This window comes from Micromonas pusilla (genome assembly GCF_000151265.4).
Source record: "Micromonas pusilla CCMP1545 genomic scaffold MICPUCscaffold_2, whole genome shotgun sequence".
NCBI lineage: Eukaryota > Viridiplantae > Chlorophyta > Mamiellophyceae > Mamiellales > Mamiellaceae > Micromonas > Micromonas pusilla.
The window spans coordinates 1,867,654-1,886,793 of record NW_003315883.1 but is presented as its reverse complement, the minus strand read 5'-3'; the positions used below and the strand labels follow the sequence as shown (position 1 = coordinate 1,886,793).

The following is a 19,140-nucleotide window of genomic DNA, read 5'->3' as shown; positions in this document are numbered from 1 at the left end:
AGTTCTATTAGTGCACTCGGACGACAAAACTCTAGCACCGGGCGAGATACTACGAAGGGTGGCACGGTAAGTCTCGTATTTTCCACAGTTTTTTGGCTCCAACTGAGAATCATGTTGCTTGTGTTTCCAACCCTACAGCGAAATATCAAGGGTCGCCCTCTCAGCGTGACACGCCTGCGACCTGCTGGAAATCTCAGGTAGCCCACCGACGCTTACTTTGCCGAGAGCCTCGTTTCTGAGAACTCACGTGTTGCGTGTACTTGCAGGCGACTAAGAGTTCGCCGAGGCGATGGAAGCTTCGCGATTGCTGGTAACGGGGACGAGAATCTTACAGAAGCTGACCATGCAGTGTTTAGAAGAGAAGTACTGCAAACAAAGCAGCGAGAAATGGAAGCAAGCCGCACAAATTACTCTTCTAAGGAAAAGAGGTACCACTTGAAAATGGTAGAACAGGACGAACGCGAAAAAGCGAAAAGAGATGCCAGCGATGCTCTATGCGCAGAGCAAGAAATCAGGGAAAACACAGAATTTGACTCATGGAAAGACCTCTTCACTCTTGAAAGCAAGGGCGCAGCAGAGACCCTGATACGAGAAGAGTCTTGCGACTTACTGCAGGAGTTTATCGACCACATCATGGCGAGTAAAGTAACTGTTCTGGAAGAGCTAGCTGCCGATTTCGGGCTTCGAACCCAAGACGCGGTGTGTCGAGTGCAAGCGCTGGAATATATGGGGCGTATCACTGGAGTGTTGGATGACAGGGGTAAGTTTATTTTTGTTTCACACAAAGAATTGAGACAGGTTGCAGACTATATGAAAAGGAGAGGCCGCACTCCCATTTCGGATCTAGCGAAACAGTCAAATGACTTTGTAGAAATACGAAAGATTTGAATTGAAACATACAGGAGGGCCCTGTGCCAGTTCAGTAATTCAGGCTTTGCAGGAAATAGGGCTTAACAATAAAACACGACTGCTATGTTTGGCTGACAAGCTGACTTTACCGAAGCAACAACTTGCCCTTTTTGCTTGTTGCCTACTTGAGCACAAAGTTGACCAGTGTTATGAAGATAATGAGCAGAATGAGAGCGTTCCAGACCGCGCCCTGCACGCTCCACATAGTTATATTCGCGACGATATTTCCGACCTCCGATTTCTCCTTTTCGCTAAGACCAGCGGCATTGTCAATGATTGGCGACACTATCTGTCCGTCCCGCTCAGCCCAAAAAAGCTCCTCCTCTGCCTTATTCAACCGAAGAGAATTCAGATCGAGCAGCACCAACTCAAGCCTCGTCCAGTCGTCCTCGTCTACCGGTTCGATGCCGTCCAGCGCCTCCTGGTACACTTTCAGTGCCTTGAGGTCGTTTTTCACTCCAGCGACGTTTCGCCGGATCAGTGGCATCGTCAGACCCAACTCTGTCAGGTCGCTGGTGTAGCGCTTGGCGCGCTCAAGTATCTCGGATGCACTTCTCGAGCGGTTAGCTATAGATGCACAGAAAAAAAGCTTGTTTCGGCGGTTCCGTGCTCGAGGAGTCCCGCGGCAGTGCCAGGAAGCCACTACTTCATGTTCGCGACGCCGCGTCAAAATCCTGGCAACCCCAAGGTTAGTTCGTAACCTCGCGTAGGTTGATGTGCAAAAAATGTCACGACATGGCACGGATACAGCTGGGGTAGGTACCATCTGACGTGTAGGAGTGACGCAAAGTACAAAATCTCGACGGCTGGTCCGAGCACAGCGTAGAGTAGTAGCGTTTGGTGTGATGAGACTCCATTGTTTTTTCTTTGAGTTCCGGAAGTTCGTACACGTACACGTACACGTGTACGTGTAGCCCTACAGGTACTACCTTCGTACGAAAGTACGAAGGTACCTTCGTACGAAGGTACACGTGTACACGTACGTGTAGTGTACGTGTACGTGTAAGTGTACAACGGTGAAGTTGTCAACTATTGCGTGTACTGTACGTGTCCGTGTACTCGTACAGTTCACGTAGTGGTGCACGTGTACCGTTGGGCCAGTGTTGGGCCTACAGTACAGATAAAGTAAAATAGTCTAGCTAGTGCCTCCGGCGCTTCCTTTCGGTCGTCGGTCAGTCGGGAGAAGTGCGGGTCAAATTGAAGTACCAAAATATATAGAGATAAGAGACTGTCGGGCTTCACCCGACAGCTCACTATTCAATACACATAACACGCACAAGGAACTTACCGACGTATCCTCGATAGGCGACTGTCCATTAGGAACACTGGACTGGGATAAGTACTACGAAAGTACTTTCGTACAAACTAAACAGTACGCAGCCCACTTTAAGGGCTACTACCTTCGAAGGTAGCTAGCTAGCTAGTAGATAGCTAGCTATGATAGCTAGCTACCTCCAAGTACAACATGAGTGTAAAAATACATACGAAGGTACCTTCGTACACGTACTCTTTTTTTCGACAACGACGAATTTCCCGCGAATGCCCACATCTGTCCGCTTACACCCTTCGGACTAGACGCCCACCCCCGAGCGGCCCCGTTTCGCCCCCTCGCGGCTAGGGTCCTCAGCGACGACGAGCGAGCGGAGATGCGAACGTGCAACCGTGAACCTAGCTAGGGTTCGAGCACCCTAGTCGCGAGGGTGGCGAAACGGTGGCCGCGAGTTTTAGGATACTGAAAAACGTAGTTCCACCGGGGGGGTATGATAAGACTATCACACTATCTCACGATCTCACTATGCCACTATCCCACAACTGTAACGCGTACCCAACTACCCACTACCCCAACTATCCCACTATCCCACTATCTCACTACCACCCCGAGGGACCTATTCGGCGCATAACAACTTGTATGAGTATTTATTATTTACAACAACAACAATGTTAGCATCATCACATCTGATCGAAGGCCACGCGGGCACCTTCGTACAGTACTAGTAGCCCTACTGTATCATATGCAGTTCTGTGATCTTTCCTACCTGTACCTTCGTACGAAGGTACACACATACACGTAATACTGCCGGAAGTACGGAAATAGATACTTCCGGAAGTGTCTTCCGTAGTTTCGTACAGTACGGAAGTACGTCGTTTATTGTAGCACTATTGTAGGGTCTATCGTAGGGCCCTACTTTCGAAAGTACTTTCGTACTTTCGAAAGTACTTTCGTACGAAAGTACAACGGGTACAGTACAACGTACGTGTACACGGTTTATCCAATAATAGCAACTTTTTTTTTGTACGTCCCATCGGTCGACGATTTCGACCGACCGCGCGTCCTCGCGCGTACTCGCGCGTACTCGCGCGCGCGCTGCCGCGCCGTCGCCGCGCCTTTCGACTTCAAATTGTGCACGGACGTTTGCACCGCCAACGCGCGTCGGCACGTGAGTTTTCGCGAAATTTTACGCACGGACCGTGGCAGGAGCTGGGGCGACGTGTCTCTCCTGCGGTGGACGGAAATCCACCGCAGTGGCAAACAGGCTGAGTACGAGTAGTACCCAGTGCCTGTCGAGACAATGTCTCAGAGGTCGGCGACCTGAGCGTCACGAGCACGGACAGCGCGCAGGTGAAGCACTTCGCGAAGCGAATTGCGACGCGGCATCGGCATTTCGCGAAGCGAATTGCGACGCGGCACTCCGCGAAGCGAATTGCGACGCGGCATCGGCACTTCGCGAATCGAATTGCGACGCGTCGCGCGTCGCATGGACGACCGTCGCGCCACCGCGGGAGACGACGCGTCGCGAGGTCTCGAGCATGACCGCGGCCGCGCACACGAACTACGACGACGCGCGCGACCTGGCGTTCCCCGAGACAACGCGCAGGTGAAGCACTTCGCGAAGCGAATTGTTGAATCGTCGATCGCTCGCGCGGTTTCGTCTCACCATGGCCTTCGATGACATCCCCGTCGAACTCGCTGCCGAAGTGTTCAAGAACCTCGACTATGGGGTCGACTCAATTCAATCGCTCGACCGTCGTCTGTCACGCTCGGCACGATCGAGCGCGGACTGGTGCACGACTGTCCGGTCGAAGTCGCATCGCCGCGACCGTGTCTTCCGGTTACTCTGTTCACGACCGACGAAGGAAGGCACTTTCCTCCAGTGGAGTTCCAGAGGAGGGGCTTACCCCACGCTCACCTGATCTTGACGATCCCCCCGCCTTTGCCTCCCTCGGGGGCGATTGCTCAGCTCTACGTCGCTCTCAGTCGCTGCACGACTTAGCTTACATGCGTTGGTGTTGAAGCATATGATTCACGGACCGTGTGGCGCTGAAGCGGGCAATCGGTGGAAGCACACGGAGTCTGGGCGCACGACCACGCGAAGAGCACACCGGCGGTCCACTATGTAGGCGTTACAGTATCACATCGTGCACGACCTCGGCCGCCGACAATACCGCCGAGTCGGGGCTTTTGAAAACACGGCGGCGAAAATACAGACCGAGAACGAACGCCTCAAACGTCTCAGCGCTCACCACGGGACGACGACGACGACGTACGCGGCGACGGCGACGCGAGATATGTGTAATCAAATTAAAACGTACTACCCCACCGCGCCGTTTTGCCATCGCGCGCAAATTACCCTATCTCGATTTTTTCATACCGCTGTCTCGATCGAGACCGCCGATCAACCTGGCCCGATCGAGACCCTCACGCCGGAGGCGCTGATTCGAAACCACGAATCCTTTCAACGCAACTCGCCGGCGCGGGAGGGGCGCAGCCCCGAGCCCCAGTAATAAAAATAAATACTTTAGGTACGAGTACGAGATTCGTAACTTCGCACGAAGGTACTTTCGTACAAAGTACAACTAGGGCTACGTACTTTCGTACGAAAGTAACTTGTAAAGGTTGTACGAAGGTACCTCGAAAGTACCTTCGAAGGTACACGTACACGTGTACAACGTTGTACTTTCGTACTTTCGTACTTTCGAAAGTATTCTATCTATTTTCGTAATACTTTCGTACGAAAGTACTTTTGTACGAAAGTACAACGGTAGTTGTACATGTACAGTACAACGTAACTGTACGTGTACTTCCGGAAGTACTTTCGTACTGTACTTAGTTGTTACCTTCGTAAAAATACTGACAGAGGAGACCTGCCTGCGGTACCCCAGCACTCTCAACTATTGCGATGACGAAACCGCAACCTCAAGATAAGAGAAAAGTGCTTGCTTTATTTGACGTTGATGGGACACTCACCGTTCCCCGCAAGGTACGACTTGCACGTTCTGTACCGTCGGGAAAGAACTTCGCTCTTTGATGATCGTTCGGTCTGTCGTCTTACCACTTCCCGCTTCTGTCTCGATATATAACGTTCACTTCTTCGATGCAACCCATCTAATCTGCAGCGAGCCGACGATGAAATGATTGCCTTCATGGCGGCGCTGCGAGAAAAGGTCGCTGTAGGGATAGTCGGCGGTAGCGACCTGGCTAAGATCAAAGAGCAGCTAGGGGAAGCAGGTGCGAGCACGCACACACCTTAACGTTCTTTGTCACCTTCTCCACAAAAACAAATTCTTTGACAAGTTTTCCCAACTATGGAAATTCCCACGAGCAGCGGACACAGAGTACGACTACTTGTTCTCTGAAAATGGTCTGATGGCATTCAAGAATGGAGAGTTACTGAAAGCAACGAGCTTCAAGGAACACTTAGGCGAGGCGAAAATCAAGGAACTCGTGAATTTTATTCTTGTCTACATTGCCAATCTTGACATTCCGATCAAGCGTGGTACTTTCGTGGAGTTTCGAAATGGCATGCTTAACGTAAGCCCAATTGGCCGCAATTGCAGCCAGGAAGAGAGAGATGACTTCGAGAAGTTTGACAAGGTGGCAGGTGTTCGTGAAAGGATGGTCAAAGTTCTTCAGGTGCAGTTCAGAGAGTTTGACCTCACTTATTCTGTCGGTGGTCAGATCTCGTTTGATGTTTTCCCGAGAGGTTGGGATAAGACATACTGTCTACAGTTTGTGGAGAATGACTTCGAAGAAATCCACTTTTTTGGTGATAAGACATACAGTGGTGGGAATGATCATGAGATTTTTGTGAGTCCCAAGACGATTGGTCACACCGTGACTAGCCCAGCAGACACACGCAGACTAGTTGTCGAGCACATTATCGACAAGCTCTGATGGGCTGCAGGGTTCGTGAGCACAGTGCGAAGTGCATAGGAGTGAGTGTAAAACGCCAGTTCTCGTGATGAGACTTGAGTGCGAAGATACAAGCCCTAGAGTCATTTAGGTCTGCCGTGGGTGCCCACGAGGTACGTGCACTCTTTGACGGGTAACATCAATCACGCTTGTATTTTTTGGCGAGCCTACAGCGATAGACCGCCAGAACGCGTGTTGGACTACTGGATTATACTACTCAATTATACTTAGCGAAATGACCCTGCTTTATGTCATCCTCAATGCAGCAAATGCCTGCAAAGTTCATGGGACATTTTGCCTTGACCCTGAAGCTATTCATTCACGTCTGCGTAGACAACCGTGATGGCATTGATTCTACCATATTTTAGCTATTTTTCCCTCTTGCAATGCACCTGATTTGGCCTTCCTTCACACTATATTTTTTTAGCTTGGTTCGAGCCGCGATTAGTTGTGATGGCTCTGGCTCCGAGTGCCACGCGTGGTCCATGTCAATCTTGTCACTCTGTGTACACACCGCGATATCATTTCCGACACTCTGCTCTTCTAGTGACTTCAGCCGCATTTTAGTATTCTTCCTAAGATTCGTCATGAACTCAACGTGGCGTCTGGAATTGGCATCTGCAATGTCTTTATGTAGCTCGCGTGCTGTCCTCTCTGCAGTCAACCCACCGATAGCCCATGCCTCGGCACACGTGCGCTCAAGACTGAATACGGGGCGGTCGTCGAGATATGTCAGGGTTGGAATCGCAGCGATCATTCGCTTACGATATTGGTGCATAGATGAAACCACTGGGTTCCCCTGCATGTAGAGGCATGCCAAAGACTGCATAGAGGAAAACAGTCTCACCATATCTTCTGGACTACCATCGATCATATTTTGTTGAAGATCAACACACGAAAGCATTTTACACTTTGTCAACTCTCGAATGGAACCCAGGTCATGCAGCTTGCAATGTGATGCCTGTGGAGAAGGATAAAGAAGCGTGAGGCGTGTGGTCGCGTATTCGCTGTGGATGATAATACATGCACCCGACATGCTCGTTCAGTTGAGATTTGTTGGGAGCAAGTTTGAACAAGATTACGCATGCGATCCCTATTTGTCAGAAGCGAGTCAAACCTGGAGTGTCTGTAGTACAGGTAGCCGACCGAGATTTTCCAGCTTGCGGACGTTGTTATTGGATACGTTTAAAGTGGATAGTGAAGTGGGGAGAGTACGCGGGATGGCGAATATCATATTCTGCTGCGCGTATAAACAACGCAGATTTTTGCAACGCTCGAGCCCGAAGAGGTCTTCGAGCCCGTTCCCCTCCAGGAAAATAGACCGCAGGCCGGTGTACTCCTCCAGATGCTGAATACGGCCGAAGCCCTGGAAGTGCAAGAAGATTTTGTCGTTGAGAGACGGTGTGGAATACATGCCATGTTTCTTGCAATGGGCTTTCAGCCACTCTTCCGTCATTTCCAGCATGACTCAGAAGTCTGTGCAAACTCGAGTTGGTTGCTCACCCCAAGTACGAGGCGGAGGTACCTTCGTAGAATACAAGTGTGTAATAGCTGTGTACACGTGACGAGTTGTGCGAGTCGATGAACCAGCCTAGGTTCAAAATTTGCCGAGCCGATGAAACTTCTGTTCTCCCGGTTTCAACAAACAATTTACGTTTCAACTCCCTTTCAAGAATGTTTTCACCCGCCGCGATTCATCCGCCTCATTCGAAAAAACCAAAACCGCCCCGCATTCTTCGTCTTCTCGTTCTGTCCGTCGCGCACCGCACCGCAGCGCCCGTCGCGTCGTCGTCGTCGTCGTCCGCGGGTGCTTCGCGCCCGCGTCGAGGATCCTACGTCGCTCGAGGAGGAGCTCATGACGACGACGACGCGTTTGCTCGCGCTACAGGACGCCGCTCGCGGTCTCGAAGAGCGCGAAGCCGCGCGCGAGCCACTCCTGGAGCGGCTCGCCGCGGACGCGCGCGACGTCTTCGTCGGGAACGTGCTCCCGCGGCTCGACGACGGCGACCTCGCGGTGCTCGCGACGGTGAACCGAAAGATGCGCGACGTCGTCTTCGATTCGCCAGTCGGAGACGTGAGGGACGTCGCGGCGGTGAGGAGAGAGCTCGCGAGGGTTCCTAACTTCGTCGGGTCGATCAGCAGGCTGGCGTGGGCGAAGGAGCGAGGGTGCCCGTGGTACGAGAAGACGTTCACGTGCATCGCGAGGGGTGGGAACGTGGATGTCGCGAAGTGGGCGAAGGAACGAGGATGCCCGTGGGTCGAAGTGGCTGACGCCCACGTTGTGTTAGACACCGCGGAAGGCGACCACCTGGAGGTTTGCGCCAGCGCCGCGGCAGGCGGCCACCTGGAGATGCTGCAGTGGGCGCGGGCGAACGGCGCTCCATGGGGTGAGAAGACTTTCGCCGATGCCGCGTTTGGCGGCCACATGGAGGTGCTGCGGTGGTTGCGAGCGAACGACTGTCCGTGGGACGAGGAGACTTGCCGCGACGCCGCGGAAGGCGGCCACCTGGCGGTACTACAGTGGGCGCGCGCGAACGGCGCTCCGTGGAACGAGGGTACTTGCGACAGTGCCGCGTTTGGCGGCCACCTGGAGGTGTTGCAGTGGGCGCGCGCGAACGGCGCTCTGTGGGACGAGGACACTTGCGCCTACGCCGCGCTTCGAGGCCACCTGGAGGTGCTGCAGTGGGCGCGAGCGAACGGCGCTCCGTGTGACAAGGAGACTTGTCGCGATGCCGCGGGTGGCGGCCACCTGGAGGTGTTGCAGTGGGCGCGAGCGAACGACTGTCCGTGGAATCCGGAGCTATGCGAATCCCTAGCCCGAATGAGGGGGCACAAGGATGTCCTGCAGTGGATAGTAGCTGCGGAGGTAGGAGAGGGGGCGTAGTCGCGAGGCGACGGTGCGCGGCGCGGCGGGGCGTTTGTTTTTTTTCACCGCGCCACGCTCAGTCGGCGACGGCGCGGCGGGTGCGTGTGCGAGTAGCTCTAGTAGTAGACCGTGTCGTGGCGATGCGCTTCGCGTCCCTCGCTCGCTCCTCCGCGACCGCGCCGGTCTCCTCTCTTCGTTCTCTCCCGCGCGTCGTCGTTCGTTCAGTTGCTTTCTTGCTCTGGTCAACGATAAGCTCTTCACCAGGAGTATATACTCGTATCGTTCAGACTTTTACTACGAGTACGTTTTACTGCTGTCCACCGTGCAGTAGTCACTCCCGTAGACGTATTCTCAGCAACCTCGACGTCGAGAGCGCGCCCCGGGTCTTCTTCCGTCGATGATACAGGCTGGGCCGGGCGAGGCGCTGATGATGAGCCAACGTCTGAAGGTGGGGGCGCGACCAATACGTTGTTTGTAGGAAAGAGTCGGCACACTCTGTTGTTTCTACAGCCCGCACACCATAAGTCGCGGTCTTTTCCGCTTTCACTTTTGCAGGACTGCTTCTTCGGCCTTCCCCCAGGGCGAGGAACACCTAAGAGGGAAGTCGCGGCGGCTTGTGCGGCCTCCTGGGCGACGAAAGCGGAGTCGTCCATAACTTCTCACTGTTTGCTCATACAAAACGACCTTCGATGTTTGCGCCGTCGCCGCCTCTGCGGAAAAGTACACGCGCCGCGCCGACGAAGAACGTCACAGTGACGTAGGCTACAGTATACTAAAAATACGTTCGCCATGGTTTTCCGCAGCATGTACGCGCGCGCACGAGCGTTTACAGATATTCACAGGCAAACAGTCTGAAATTGGCAGATTTGGCGAAAATTAGACAAATTGCTCATACAAAATGTACTACGGCAAAAATTTTGCTCATCGACTCGCACAACTCGTCACGTACACGTACCCGAAGGGAGCTGTGTACACGTACAACGTACGTGTACAGCTGTTAAGCTGTACACGTACACGTACGTGTACAGTACATGTACTTTCGTACAATAAAAACAATGATTATCATACACGTGTAACGTTGTACACCTGGGCCTTTTTATCCTTTCTAAGCTCATATCCAAACGCTGATAGCCACTACAACGTTGTACTGTACTCTGCTACAGGTACAACACTATTCTTATCAGTAAACGCTACCTGTACGCGTCACGTGTACGTTGTACACGTGTACGAAAGTATGAATACTTTCGTACTTTCGAAAGTACTTTCGTACAAATGTACGAAAGTACAACGTACACGTGTAGTTGTACTTTCGTACTTTCGTACGAAAGTACTTTCGAAAATACAGTTGTAAAACTTACGAAAGTACTTTCGAAAGTATCTATCTTCGTAGACGAGTCTACACGTACTGCACAGTACGTGTAGCATGACTATGACTACGTGTACGTGTAGCTACCTTCATAGAATACTTTCGTACCTTGAAGGTAGGTACCTTCGTATGTCCTATGACCGGCTACCCTGTATTTTTCACTCTCAGGGGGATCTCGCCAAGGAGCGCGGTGTTTCCTCGCGCACCTTCTTCGCCGTGTCACGCGCGATGTCGTTCGGGTTCGGAACAACACCGCAGAACTCCATGTTCGGCGTGAATCGTCCGCCCGCGACGAGCCCGATCCCGTTTGGTGCGACCGCGGGGCCCGCGGGGAGTCAGTTCGGAGGAGGAATCGCCTCGTCCCCAACACAAGGGGGCGCGTCTCCATTCGGCGCGCCCACGCCTGGCGCGTTCGGCGCGGCTCCATCTCCTTTCGGCGGCGGCGCGCCGAACCCCGCGCCCGCGCTTGGAGGTTTCGGCGGCAGCGGCGCACCCGCGCCGTCGCCGTTCGGGGGGGCAGCCGCGCCGGGCGCGAGCCCGTGGGGTGCCCCGAACGCGCCCGCGCAGTCGTCATTTCAAACGAGCACGCCTTGGGGCGCGTCTTCGTCGACGCCCTCGCCAGGAATCAGCGGCTCGGTGCAAAACGCGTGCGCACACTGGAACCGGAGTAATTGCAGGTACAGCGGGCGATGCCGCTCAAGACACGTGTGCTCGACGTGCGGGGACAGCTCGCACAAAGCGCCCCAGTGCCCCCGAGGACCGGGGTCGCTCGCGGGCGGAGGTGGGGGGTTCACCCCGACGCGGGTCACAGATCCATCGCTTGTGCCCGCGAATTCACGACATGCAATCATGCAGCACATATGCGCGATGTCATCGAACGTCGGGACGTCCGTGGAAGAGCTCCGTCTCCAGAGCAGGGAAAACCCTCCTGGTGCGGTGGCGGGCACGGGCGCGTTTGGGTTAAGCCCGAACGCGAGTGGCAGCGGGACAGGTACCGCGGTCGGCGTGTTCGGCAACATCGGCGGTGCGTTCGGGGGAGGTTCCACGATACCTTCCACGTTTGGTCATTCGGGCCCAGGATCGATCGTCCCGCCGGCGGGGTCGATGTTCACAGGCGGCGGCGCCGGGGGATTCGGTGGCGGTTCAGGCGGGTTTAATGCAGGTGCTGGATTTGGCGGTGCGACGGGCGGTTTTGGCGCGTCCAGCGCCGTGCCGAATGCTTTCGGGACCATGTCTTCGCCGCATACAGGCACGTCTTTCGCTATGACGCTGCCACCGGCAAACGCATCAGGGACCGTGCCAACGCCGGCGGTCGCTTTCGGCGGTGCGGTGGGCTTTAGCACCGGCACTGGCGGTTTTGGCGGTGCTAGTTTTGGTGGGACCAGCAGTGGATTTGGCGGGGCGACGCCCAGCATCGGCGGTAGTTTTGGAGCGGGAGTCGGTCGCGGCAGCGCGAGCACGTTTCCGGCGTCTTCCCCGTCCCCCGCCGCCTTCCCTGCAGCGACAGCATCGACGCCTTCGCTCGTCGGATCTGCGTGTCCCACACCAACTGCAGTGGGTGGGTTCCAATCGGGCACTATCGTGGGGTCGAGCCCGGGTCTCACATTCGGCGGCGGTCAAGGAGGCTTCGGTGGCGCTTCGATCACGCCCGCCTCAGGCGCGTTGCCGGTCTTGGCGTCTGTTTGCGGCGCGGCCACGGATGCTGCTCCGACAGTGAGAGCCCTCGGCGGCACATTCGGTCCGCAGTCCTCCGCAGGCCATGTGACGTTACCGTACACCGCGCAGGCGCTTCCTTTCTTCGGTGGGTCCTCATATTCTGCGCCCACGATGAAGATGGGTGGGACCTTATCTCCGTCGATGACGGCACCGACGTCTTTGGGGATGTTTCCGCTCAACCCAGTCAGCAGTGCCAGCACGCTCGGGCGAGCACATACGCCTGTGCCGATCTCGCCGACGCCATCAACAGCGCCGACATTCTCGTTTTCGAACACCGCTCTGACGGCATCTGCCATGTCAAACACGTTAACTACCGCGCATTCGTTGAAGGGGGTCCAAGATTTGGCGCAACCGGCGGAAAATGTATCGCCGTACGGCGCTGCGCTTGAGCTGCCGCCGAAAATTCACGACGAAACGACGCACTCGACTTTACGCACGCACGGTTCTGCCGCGGCGGTTTTTCTGGCTGCAGCGTGGACTCCACGATTGAAACCGCACTTGTGGATGACGGGACGTGGTTCGCTCGCGCTGAAACCAAGAGGTAGTGTGTTGGCGTCGCAACCAAGCCGAGGCGCGACAGTGAAAAGTGCCGCGAGCGAGTGGTTGTTGACACCGCGGTCGAACCCGAGGGATTTATTCATAAAGCCAACGGACACTTCGAACGAGAGCATTCGCGAGGTCGAACCTCCGTTATCCCTCGCGACTTTGACGGGAGGAGGTGCGGTCATCTATGACGAAAGCGCGATCATACTCAGCGAGAACGCGAAGAAGGCGGGGTACTCTTTTGACTGGGCTGTCGTAGAAAGTCCGTCGACCATCGGTAGTGTCTCCGGCACATTGACGCGCATGCTGCGCGGATTCAGGGTGACTCGAAAAGATTTCGGTTCCGTACGTTGGATTGATCCCGTGGACATATCGCATCTCACGAGATGCAGCCTCGATCGTTTGGTTCGCATCGAACGCGGTGCAGTGTACGTATATGGCGACAGCGACACAAAAGACAACAGGTCGCCGATTCCTGTGCCGCCCCCTGGGGAAGGTTTAAAGAAGCGAGCCGCGGTCGTTTTGCTCGGTGTGAAGCCGACGAAAAGTTCGCAAACCGGGGGCACGTTCGCGAAGAGGGTCGTCAAGCGTACGCGAGCGATGGGCGCTGAGTTGGTCGAGTACGATGAGGGAAATGGAGTATGGCGCTTCGAGCTCGAGCTGTAATCGCAGTCGAGGAAGCAGAGCATCTGGAACGTGCGAGTAATAAGAATGAGATAGAAATGTTTAAATACACGAGATGTCTCGTTAGGCTTGTCGACTCATCGTCTCCCTTTCTTCACCTTCTGAACACAAAGTTGCAACATTTCCAGTCATAAGAAGTGCCTTCGAGACTTACATTCGAGGGTACTTCCTGTGCGCGCGTCTGGCGCGCGCGTAAGCGCCTATCATCGACCAATTAGAAGCCTCACGGCGGCTTCTGATTGGCTCACGCGGCGCGTGTAGTGTTTTAATGGCCACATGCATGTGCATGCGGGCGTGCGGGCGATGCGACGACGTACCGGCGCCGATCCGGGTGCCGTGAAAGAAGGTACGTGTACGTGTGGGGCCCGTGTACGAGTACAGGGTAGAATGTTTTACAACTACTGTACGTAATAAAACTAAGATCATAATCATAACTATATATGGCATGATTAATCCAAGGATTCTTGAATTAATGCTCTGTATGCGTATCAGTCAGGCAGGGGCAGGTGCCGTACTCGTAGGCCGCCTGCCGGCTCTCCACTCAAGCACAACGACGTTCGCGCGCGCTTCGCGTGCACGAGCTCTGCGATGTCGTCACTCGTTCACGAACACGACACGTGAAAGTTCTTCGGCCACCGACGCCACTCGCGGCCGCGGCGGCGGCGGCGGCGGCGGGCGGCGGTGGCGGCCGCATGCCGCGGCGACGCGAGGCGGACCAGCGAGTCGAACGACGTAGCCGGCGACGTCATTCTCGCGTGGATGCGCGCCCCGCGCGCATCTCCGCGCGGACGTGTTGTAGGCACGTCGTGAGTTCTAAGCTGACGAAGTGCTTCGCAGCTGCTCGCGATCGGCGGCGGCGGCGGCGGCGGCGGAGGCGGCCGCCCGCCACTGCGCTGAGAGGGGACATGTCGCGCCGTGCTGAGGTCGCGACGGCGACGCCGTGCACGCAGCAACGTAGCTTTCGCGCGCAGATCGGCGCCGTGAGCTGAGAGTCGACGAAACGCGCTCTCGAGACCGTGAGAGGCTTCCATTCGCGCGACGGCGACGTTTCCCGCGTCCTCGTCGTCCAAGACGGCTGGGAGGGGACGCGATATGATCGCGCTGCCCGATGGCGTCGGCGTCGTCGAGAGGCACTCGTAAGTAATCACGGAATGCCCAGCGACGCGACGTTCCCCTCGGTCGCCCGCGATGCTACGACGACGCACACCGTTCGTACCATCTCGATCGCTGCGATGACAACCGCGCCAGTGCGTGCTCGCGGATGGTACCTCCGCGATGGCGCGATAAGGATCCACGACGCCGGCGGAGAACCCGCCGCTACCGCGCAGGCGCCGCTCGGAGCATGGCGACACGGGCGGGACGTTCACGGTTCGCAGACGCAGACGCGCAGAGCAGCTGCGGCGAGAGCCGCGTCCCCCGCGGTCGTGTCGCTCGCGGGTACGCCTCGATCGCCCCCGCCGCGCGATTGGGAGCGGTTGTGTTCGCGCGACCGCGGAAGGAGACGCAGGCAGACGCCGCCGCGTCCGCGTCACCGCTGACGCCGGCGCCGGCGTCAACGTTGAGCCGCAGGCGCGCGGTGAGCTCACCGTTCGCGTCCTCCCTGACGTCCCCCGCCGCCGCACGAGATCATCGCTCATCGCGCGCGTGGGAGGGATGGGGTGTGTTGCGTCGCGTTGCCGTGCGGGTTGGAGATGTGGGCGTTCGCGAGCGCGTGGCTGTGGAACGGCCGGCGGGCGACTGCCGCGACGCCGCCGCGACGGCAGCGTTGGAAAGTTGAGCGCTCGCGTCATCGTCCGTTTAAGTCGTCCGCTCGTGTCGTTATTCAAATCGTTCACATCGTCCGTCATTCGCCGCGTCGTTACTCTCTCACCTCTCGTCGTCACCTTCGTCGTGCTCGCCCCCTCTTCTCCCCGAAACCCTCCACATTACCACCTCGCGGAAATCGTCACAGCTTCTACTTCGCGCAGAAAGAATCTAGTAGAAGACGACGCCATCTTCGATGATTCCGCGTCGAATGTACCCCTGCGTGATGTACGTGTTAATGCACGGACGGAGATCAGCAAAGATTTCGCTGTTCATAGTACGGATGGCAGTCTTGTAGTTCTCCCCCTCCTCCTCGATCTTGATATCTTTCGGGATGATGAATTCCACGAGTTTGATGTAGACGACGCGGACGAAGTTGGCAAAGTCCCCGTTACGAGTATACAGTCTGAAACCCTTTCGTTTCCCCTGTGACTTCACGGTTTCCGGGAATATGCCTTTATCGTAGAGGAGACACCCAACTCTTTCGAGAAGACCTCTCAGAATGTACAACTCTGGTGCATTCTTGATACGTTCGCCAACGTCCGCGTCCGCGTCCGTGTACTTGTGAAGGACAGGTTCCATGTCGAACATCGTGGCCAACCTATCGTTGTCTCCAAGAGTGTCATCGACGAGTTCCGTAGTGAGATCGGTACCCTGACGAATGATGGACTCCGTCGGCCCCGACTGTTGGTTGAGCGTCGTTTGGACGACGCGAGGAGCCGCGGGAGTAGCAGGACGCGTGGCTGAACCAAAGTTCAAAGTCCGACCGCAGCCACTTACGACGGCGGGGGAGGGCGCAGACGTGTCCTCTCGTTGGCGTTTCAATGATGAACCACCTTCAAGAAGCGAAAGCTGCTGGGCGTATTCGACTGCAGTCATTCCGTCAGGTGCTCCAGTAGAAAAACCAGCAGAGGCAGCAGGAGGAGCTTGGTGAACGACTTCTTCTATTTCCGTAGGGAGCGCGTCGCGTCTGCCACGCGAGAGTCCGGAGCGCTACGCGCATCGTCAAAGGCGAAAAGCTCCTCAATGACACGACGCTCGCAAGGGACGTCGTGCAGGCGCCAGTCCCAGTGCAGCAGGCAGAATCGCAACGTGAAACTCCGCGCGCGACAAGCGATCAGGAAAGGTCTTCGGAAATCGAGGCCGCCACGGACTACGATTTCTGCCTCGATCTCGACGACGACGACGAGACGGATGATGCCAAGCACGAGGATAAGATGGCCATGGAGTTTCTGGCCGAAGAAGGAGAAGAGATGGCCACTGCCAGGCTCACAGACGAAAATCAGCTCGCCAGGCATATGCTCGCGCCAACTGAATTTGATGGCGTCGAAGTGTTGGAGGATACCGAAGGGGACATCGTAACGATGACTCCGGCCAACGAGTACAACCTCGAGATTGTCTCTGGTTCATCCTACGTCGTGAGCCCTTTCTTCATCGAGACTAAACGCGGAGGCACCAGCAAGAGGAAGAACGAATCGATCTATCCAGTTTGGTCCATGGTCTCGTACGCCGCGCGTCTCTTCACGACCACGGGCCCACTCGTTCGCGGGCTCTTTTACAGCGCCGAGAGCACGTCCTCTCACGTCGAGTCTGTGTTCAAGAACATGCGAAGCGAGACAAAGGGAAACCTGGAGCTGGCCGATTACATCCGCCTCAAAGTCTCTCGCGCATCAGGAAGTCCCTCGCTCATGGACACGGACTTAACATCCTTCAGCGCTGGCGCGAATGAGAGTAATCGTCAGGTTCGACCGCGCGCTAAGAAGCCTCCGAGTGAGAAACACAAGGATGATCCTTCCGGGTTGAAGTGTGGTAAGTACATGGCAAACAGTCAGAAGAACTGCACCGCGAACATCACCACGAAAGGCCAACAGACCTGCAAATATAAACGCTGCGGTCATCACTGCGAGAACAAGTCAGAGTGTCCTGTGCACAGAAGCAGCGGTAAGAAGTAGTGATCGAAGCCCAAGCGTCGTAACATATGAGGTGTTGCTGGCGCTGAGTTTCTTAGATTCCCCTAGCTAGCCACAGAAATTAAATGGAAGTTGCCCTTGTCCTCCTAAGAGCAGCGTTTTCGGTCAGGATCATCTCCCGCGCGTACTCTGAGCAGCGCATCTGCGCGTCAGCACCCATCTCCAAGCGCGACGCGTCGTGCGCGGCCGAAAAATCGTCCAGCGCGCGCGCTCTGCACTGCTTAGGGGTGATGGAGGTCCAAGGTTTTCGGCCTGGAGCATTAACTCAAAATTTCTTGAATTAATAATGCCATAGTTATGATTATGATCTTAATACAAGTACTGTACGTACGTACTTTCGAGGGTAGGGCCTACCTTCGAAGGTACCAGGGGATAACTTACAAAAATTTCGACACTTTTTAGTACACGTAAATACACGACTGCCGGAAGAAAAGGTAAATATTTCAAGGTACCGCAGTTTTAATCCACAATCGACGGTCTAATTTCGCTCGACCCGCAAAAGTCTTCGCCTTTCGAAGAACTAAGTAAACTTTTACTTACTCATTATTTATTTACTATTAAAAGTTATAACCCCTGGCTCTACGTACCTTCGTACGAAGATATGATATCAATATGTCATTCTGTTTCCGGAAGTACACGTACGTGTACAGTACACGTGTACGTGTACACGTACAGATATCGTAGTTGCGTACCTTCGAAGGTACGAAAGTACACGTACTTTCGAAAGTACCTTCGAAGGAGTTCGAACGAAGATAGTGTAATACTTCCGGAAGTATTATTGTACGAAAGTACTTCCGTACGAACGAAGGTCCGATACTTCCGTACCTTCAAAGGTAAGTTGTGCGCGCGAGCTCAGGAGACGGCAAATGTTTCGTAACGCCGAGTCTGTTTTGCAAACGACGAATCTGTGCGCCGGGCATTCAGCGCCCCAGGTGTATAAAACTCGCCGGACAGATCTGTTACACTGTCTAGTCGATGTTCTCTTTGGCGCTCCGGACGCAGCCGCGGCGCGCGCCTCTCTGACTGTCCTCGCGCGGCGCGGCAGTTAAAGGATGAGCTCATCCTTTTCAAAACGTACTACGCTCTGACAAATTTCTCATACGCTCAATCATACGCTCATCCTTTTATCCTTTCTAGGGATACTTTCGGAAGTACGTTGTACCTTCGTAGCTCGTATCCTTTCGCTGATATCCACTATCCACGAGAGTGCCTACTAGATATCTTCGAAGGTACGGAAGTACAGTACAACGTGCGTGTAGCCGTGTACGTTGTACGTGTGCGTGTACTCGTGTACTGTAGTACGAAGGTAGCAGTGTGCACGTGTGCAGTATCATATCACAGCATTTATCCTACAGTACGTGTACAGCTGTACAACGTTGTACGAAGGTACTTTCGTACACGTACACGTACACGTGCACGTGCACGTGCAGTACACGTACACGTACACGTACAAAATATTGATATTATGGAAGTACTTTAAAAATTTACTTCCGGAAGTATTATTTCCGGAAATACACGTACAGTACATGTACTGTATGTAGGGCTACGTGTACAGCTGTACACGTACACGTGTAGCTAGGCCCTAGAATACCTTCGAAGGTGCTTCCGTACTAGGCCCTACCTCCGTAGCTACACGAGTGCTACACGTACACGTGTACAACTATGTTGTACGGAAATAATAGAATAGTGTACCTTCGAAGGTAATAGCTACCTTCAAGATAGAATACCTTCGAAGGTACACGTACAGTACTTTCGAGAGTACTTTCGAAAGTACGAAAGTACTTTCGAAAGTACTTTCGAAAGTATCTATCTTCGAAGTCCGTACGAAAGTACTTTCAAGTACGAAAGTACCTTCGAAAGTACTTTCGTACGAAAGTACCTTCGAAGGTACTTTCGAAAGTACAACTACTTTCGTATCATAGCTACCAGGGGATAACTTACTAGAATTTCGACATATCTTTTAAAGTACTTTCGTACAACGTTTATACAGTACGACGTAGTTGTACAGTATGATTATTACTTTCGTACAACGGTTGTGTGTATATCTGATTACAAAAAGACTGAGCTCTAACCCATCCGGGCAAAACATGTG

General features: G+C 54.6%; 9 protein-coding genes across 9 annotated transcripts; 6 read left to right on the top strand and 3 right to left on the bottom strand.

Moving 5' to 3' along the window:
* Positions 1-354: 354 nt before the first annotated feature.
* MICPUCDRAFT_13857 (uncharacterized protein) lies at positions 355-888 on the top strand (the record flags this gene model as incomplete). Its single annotated transcript, XM_003056521.1, has 1 exon — positions 355-888. A coding segment is annotated over one exon (534 nt), but the record flags the coding sequence as incomplete, so codon positions are not given.
* Positions 750-1,719, bottom strand: MICPUCDRAFT_55719 (uncharacterized protein). The gene has a single exon (XM_003056123.1). It carries the CDS (start codon positions 1,673-1,675, stop codon positions 1,031-1,033), a length of 645 nt encoding a protein of 214 aa, XP_003056169.1. The 5' UTR covers positions 1,676-1,719; the 3' UTR covers positions 750-1,030.
* A 3,368-nt stretch (positions 1,720-5,087) lies between these two features.
* On the top strand, positions 5,088-6,082 carry MICPUCDRAFT_13873 (uncharacterized protein; the record flags this gene model as incomplete). Its single annotated transcript, XM_003056520.1, has 3 exons — positions 5,088-5,168; positions 5,305-5,416; positions 5,514-6,082. 3 exons carry the CDS (start codon positions 5,088-5,090, stop codon positions 6,080-6,082), a joined length of 762 nt encoding a protein of 253 aa, XP_003056566.1.
* On the bottom strand, positions 5,980-7,565 carry ODA7 (dynein associated LRR protein; the record flags this gene model as incomplete). Its single annotated transcript, XM_003056122.1, has 2 exons — positions 5,980-7,061; positions 7,218-7,565. The coding sequence occupies 2 exons, from the start codon at positions 7,563-7,565 to the stop codon at positions 6,465-6,467; spliced, it is 945 nt and encodes a 314-aa protein (XP_003056168.1). The 3' UTR covers positions 5,980-6,464.
* Positions 7,566-7,955: 390 nt separating this feature from the next.
* MICPUCDRAFT_55715 (uncharacterized protein) lies at positions 7,956-8,984 on the top strand (the record flags this gene model as incomplete). Its single annotated transcript, XM_003056519.1, has 1 exon — positions 7,956-8,984. One exon carries the CDS (start codon positions 7,956-7,958, stop codon positions 8,982-8,984), a length of 1,029 nt encoding a protein of 342 aa, XP_003056565.1.
* Positions 8,985-9,864: 880 nt separating this feature from the next.
* Positions 9,865-10,317, top strand: MICPUCDRAFT_55714 (uncharacterized protein; the record flags this gene model as incomplete). Its single annotated transcript, XM_003056518.1, has 1 exon — positions 9,865-10,317. One exon carries the CDS (start codon positions 9,865-9,867, stop codon positions 10,315-10,317), a length of 453 nt encoding a protein of 150 aa, XP_003056564.1.
* A 1,842-nt stretch (positions 10,318-12,159) lies between these two features.
* Positions 12,160-13,343, top strand: MICPUCDRAFT_65045 (uncharacterized protein; the record flags this gene model as incomplete). Its single annotated transcript, XM_003056517.1, has 1 exon — positions 12,160-13,343. The coding sequence occupies one exon, from the start codon at positions 12,160-12,162 to the stop codon at positions 13,255-13,257; it is 1,098 nt and encodes a 365-aa protein (XP_003056563.1). The 3' UTR covers positions 13,258-13,343.
* A 1,906-nt stretch (positions 13,344-15,249) lies between these two features.
* MICPUCDRAFT_55712 (uncharacterized protein) lies at positions 15,250-15,957 on the bottom strand (the record flags this gene model as incomplete). Its single annotated transcript, XM_003056121.1, has 1 exon — positions 15,250-15,957. The coding sequence occupies one exon, from the start codon at positions 15,955-15,957 to the stop codon at positions 15,250-15,252; it is 708 nt and encodes a 235-aa protein (XP_003056167.1).
* MICPUCDRAFT_46553 (uncharacterized protein) lies at positions 15,852-17,256 on the top strand. Its single transcript, XM_003056516.1, has one exon. The coding sequence runs from the start codon at positions 16,296-16,298 to the stop codon at positions 17,028-17,030; it is 735 nt and encodes a 244-aa protein (XP_003056562.1). The 5' UTR covers positions 15,852-16,295; the 3' UTR covers positions 17,031-17,256.
* Positions 17,257-19,140: the final 1,884 nt, after the last annotated feature.

What these genes read in the sequence shown, in the direction of transcription:
- MICPUCDRAFT_55719 (XM_003056123.1), bottom strand. Translation starts at nt 1,675, where the DNA reads ATGGTACCTACCCCAGCTGTATCCGTGCCATGTCGTGACATTTTTTGC.
- MICPUCDRAFT_46553 (XM_003056516.1), top strand. Translation starts at nt 16,296, where the DNA reads ATGGCCATGGAGTTTCTGGCCGAAGAAGGAGAAGAGATGGCCACTGCC.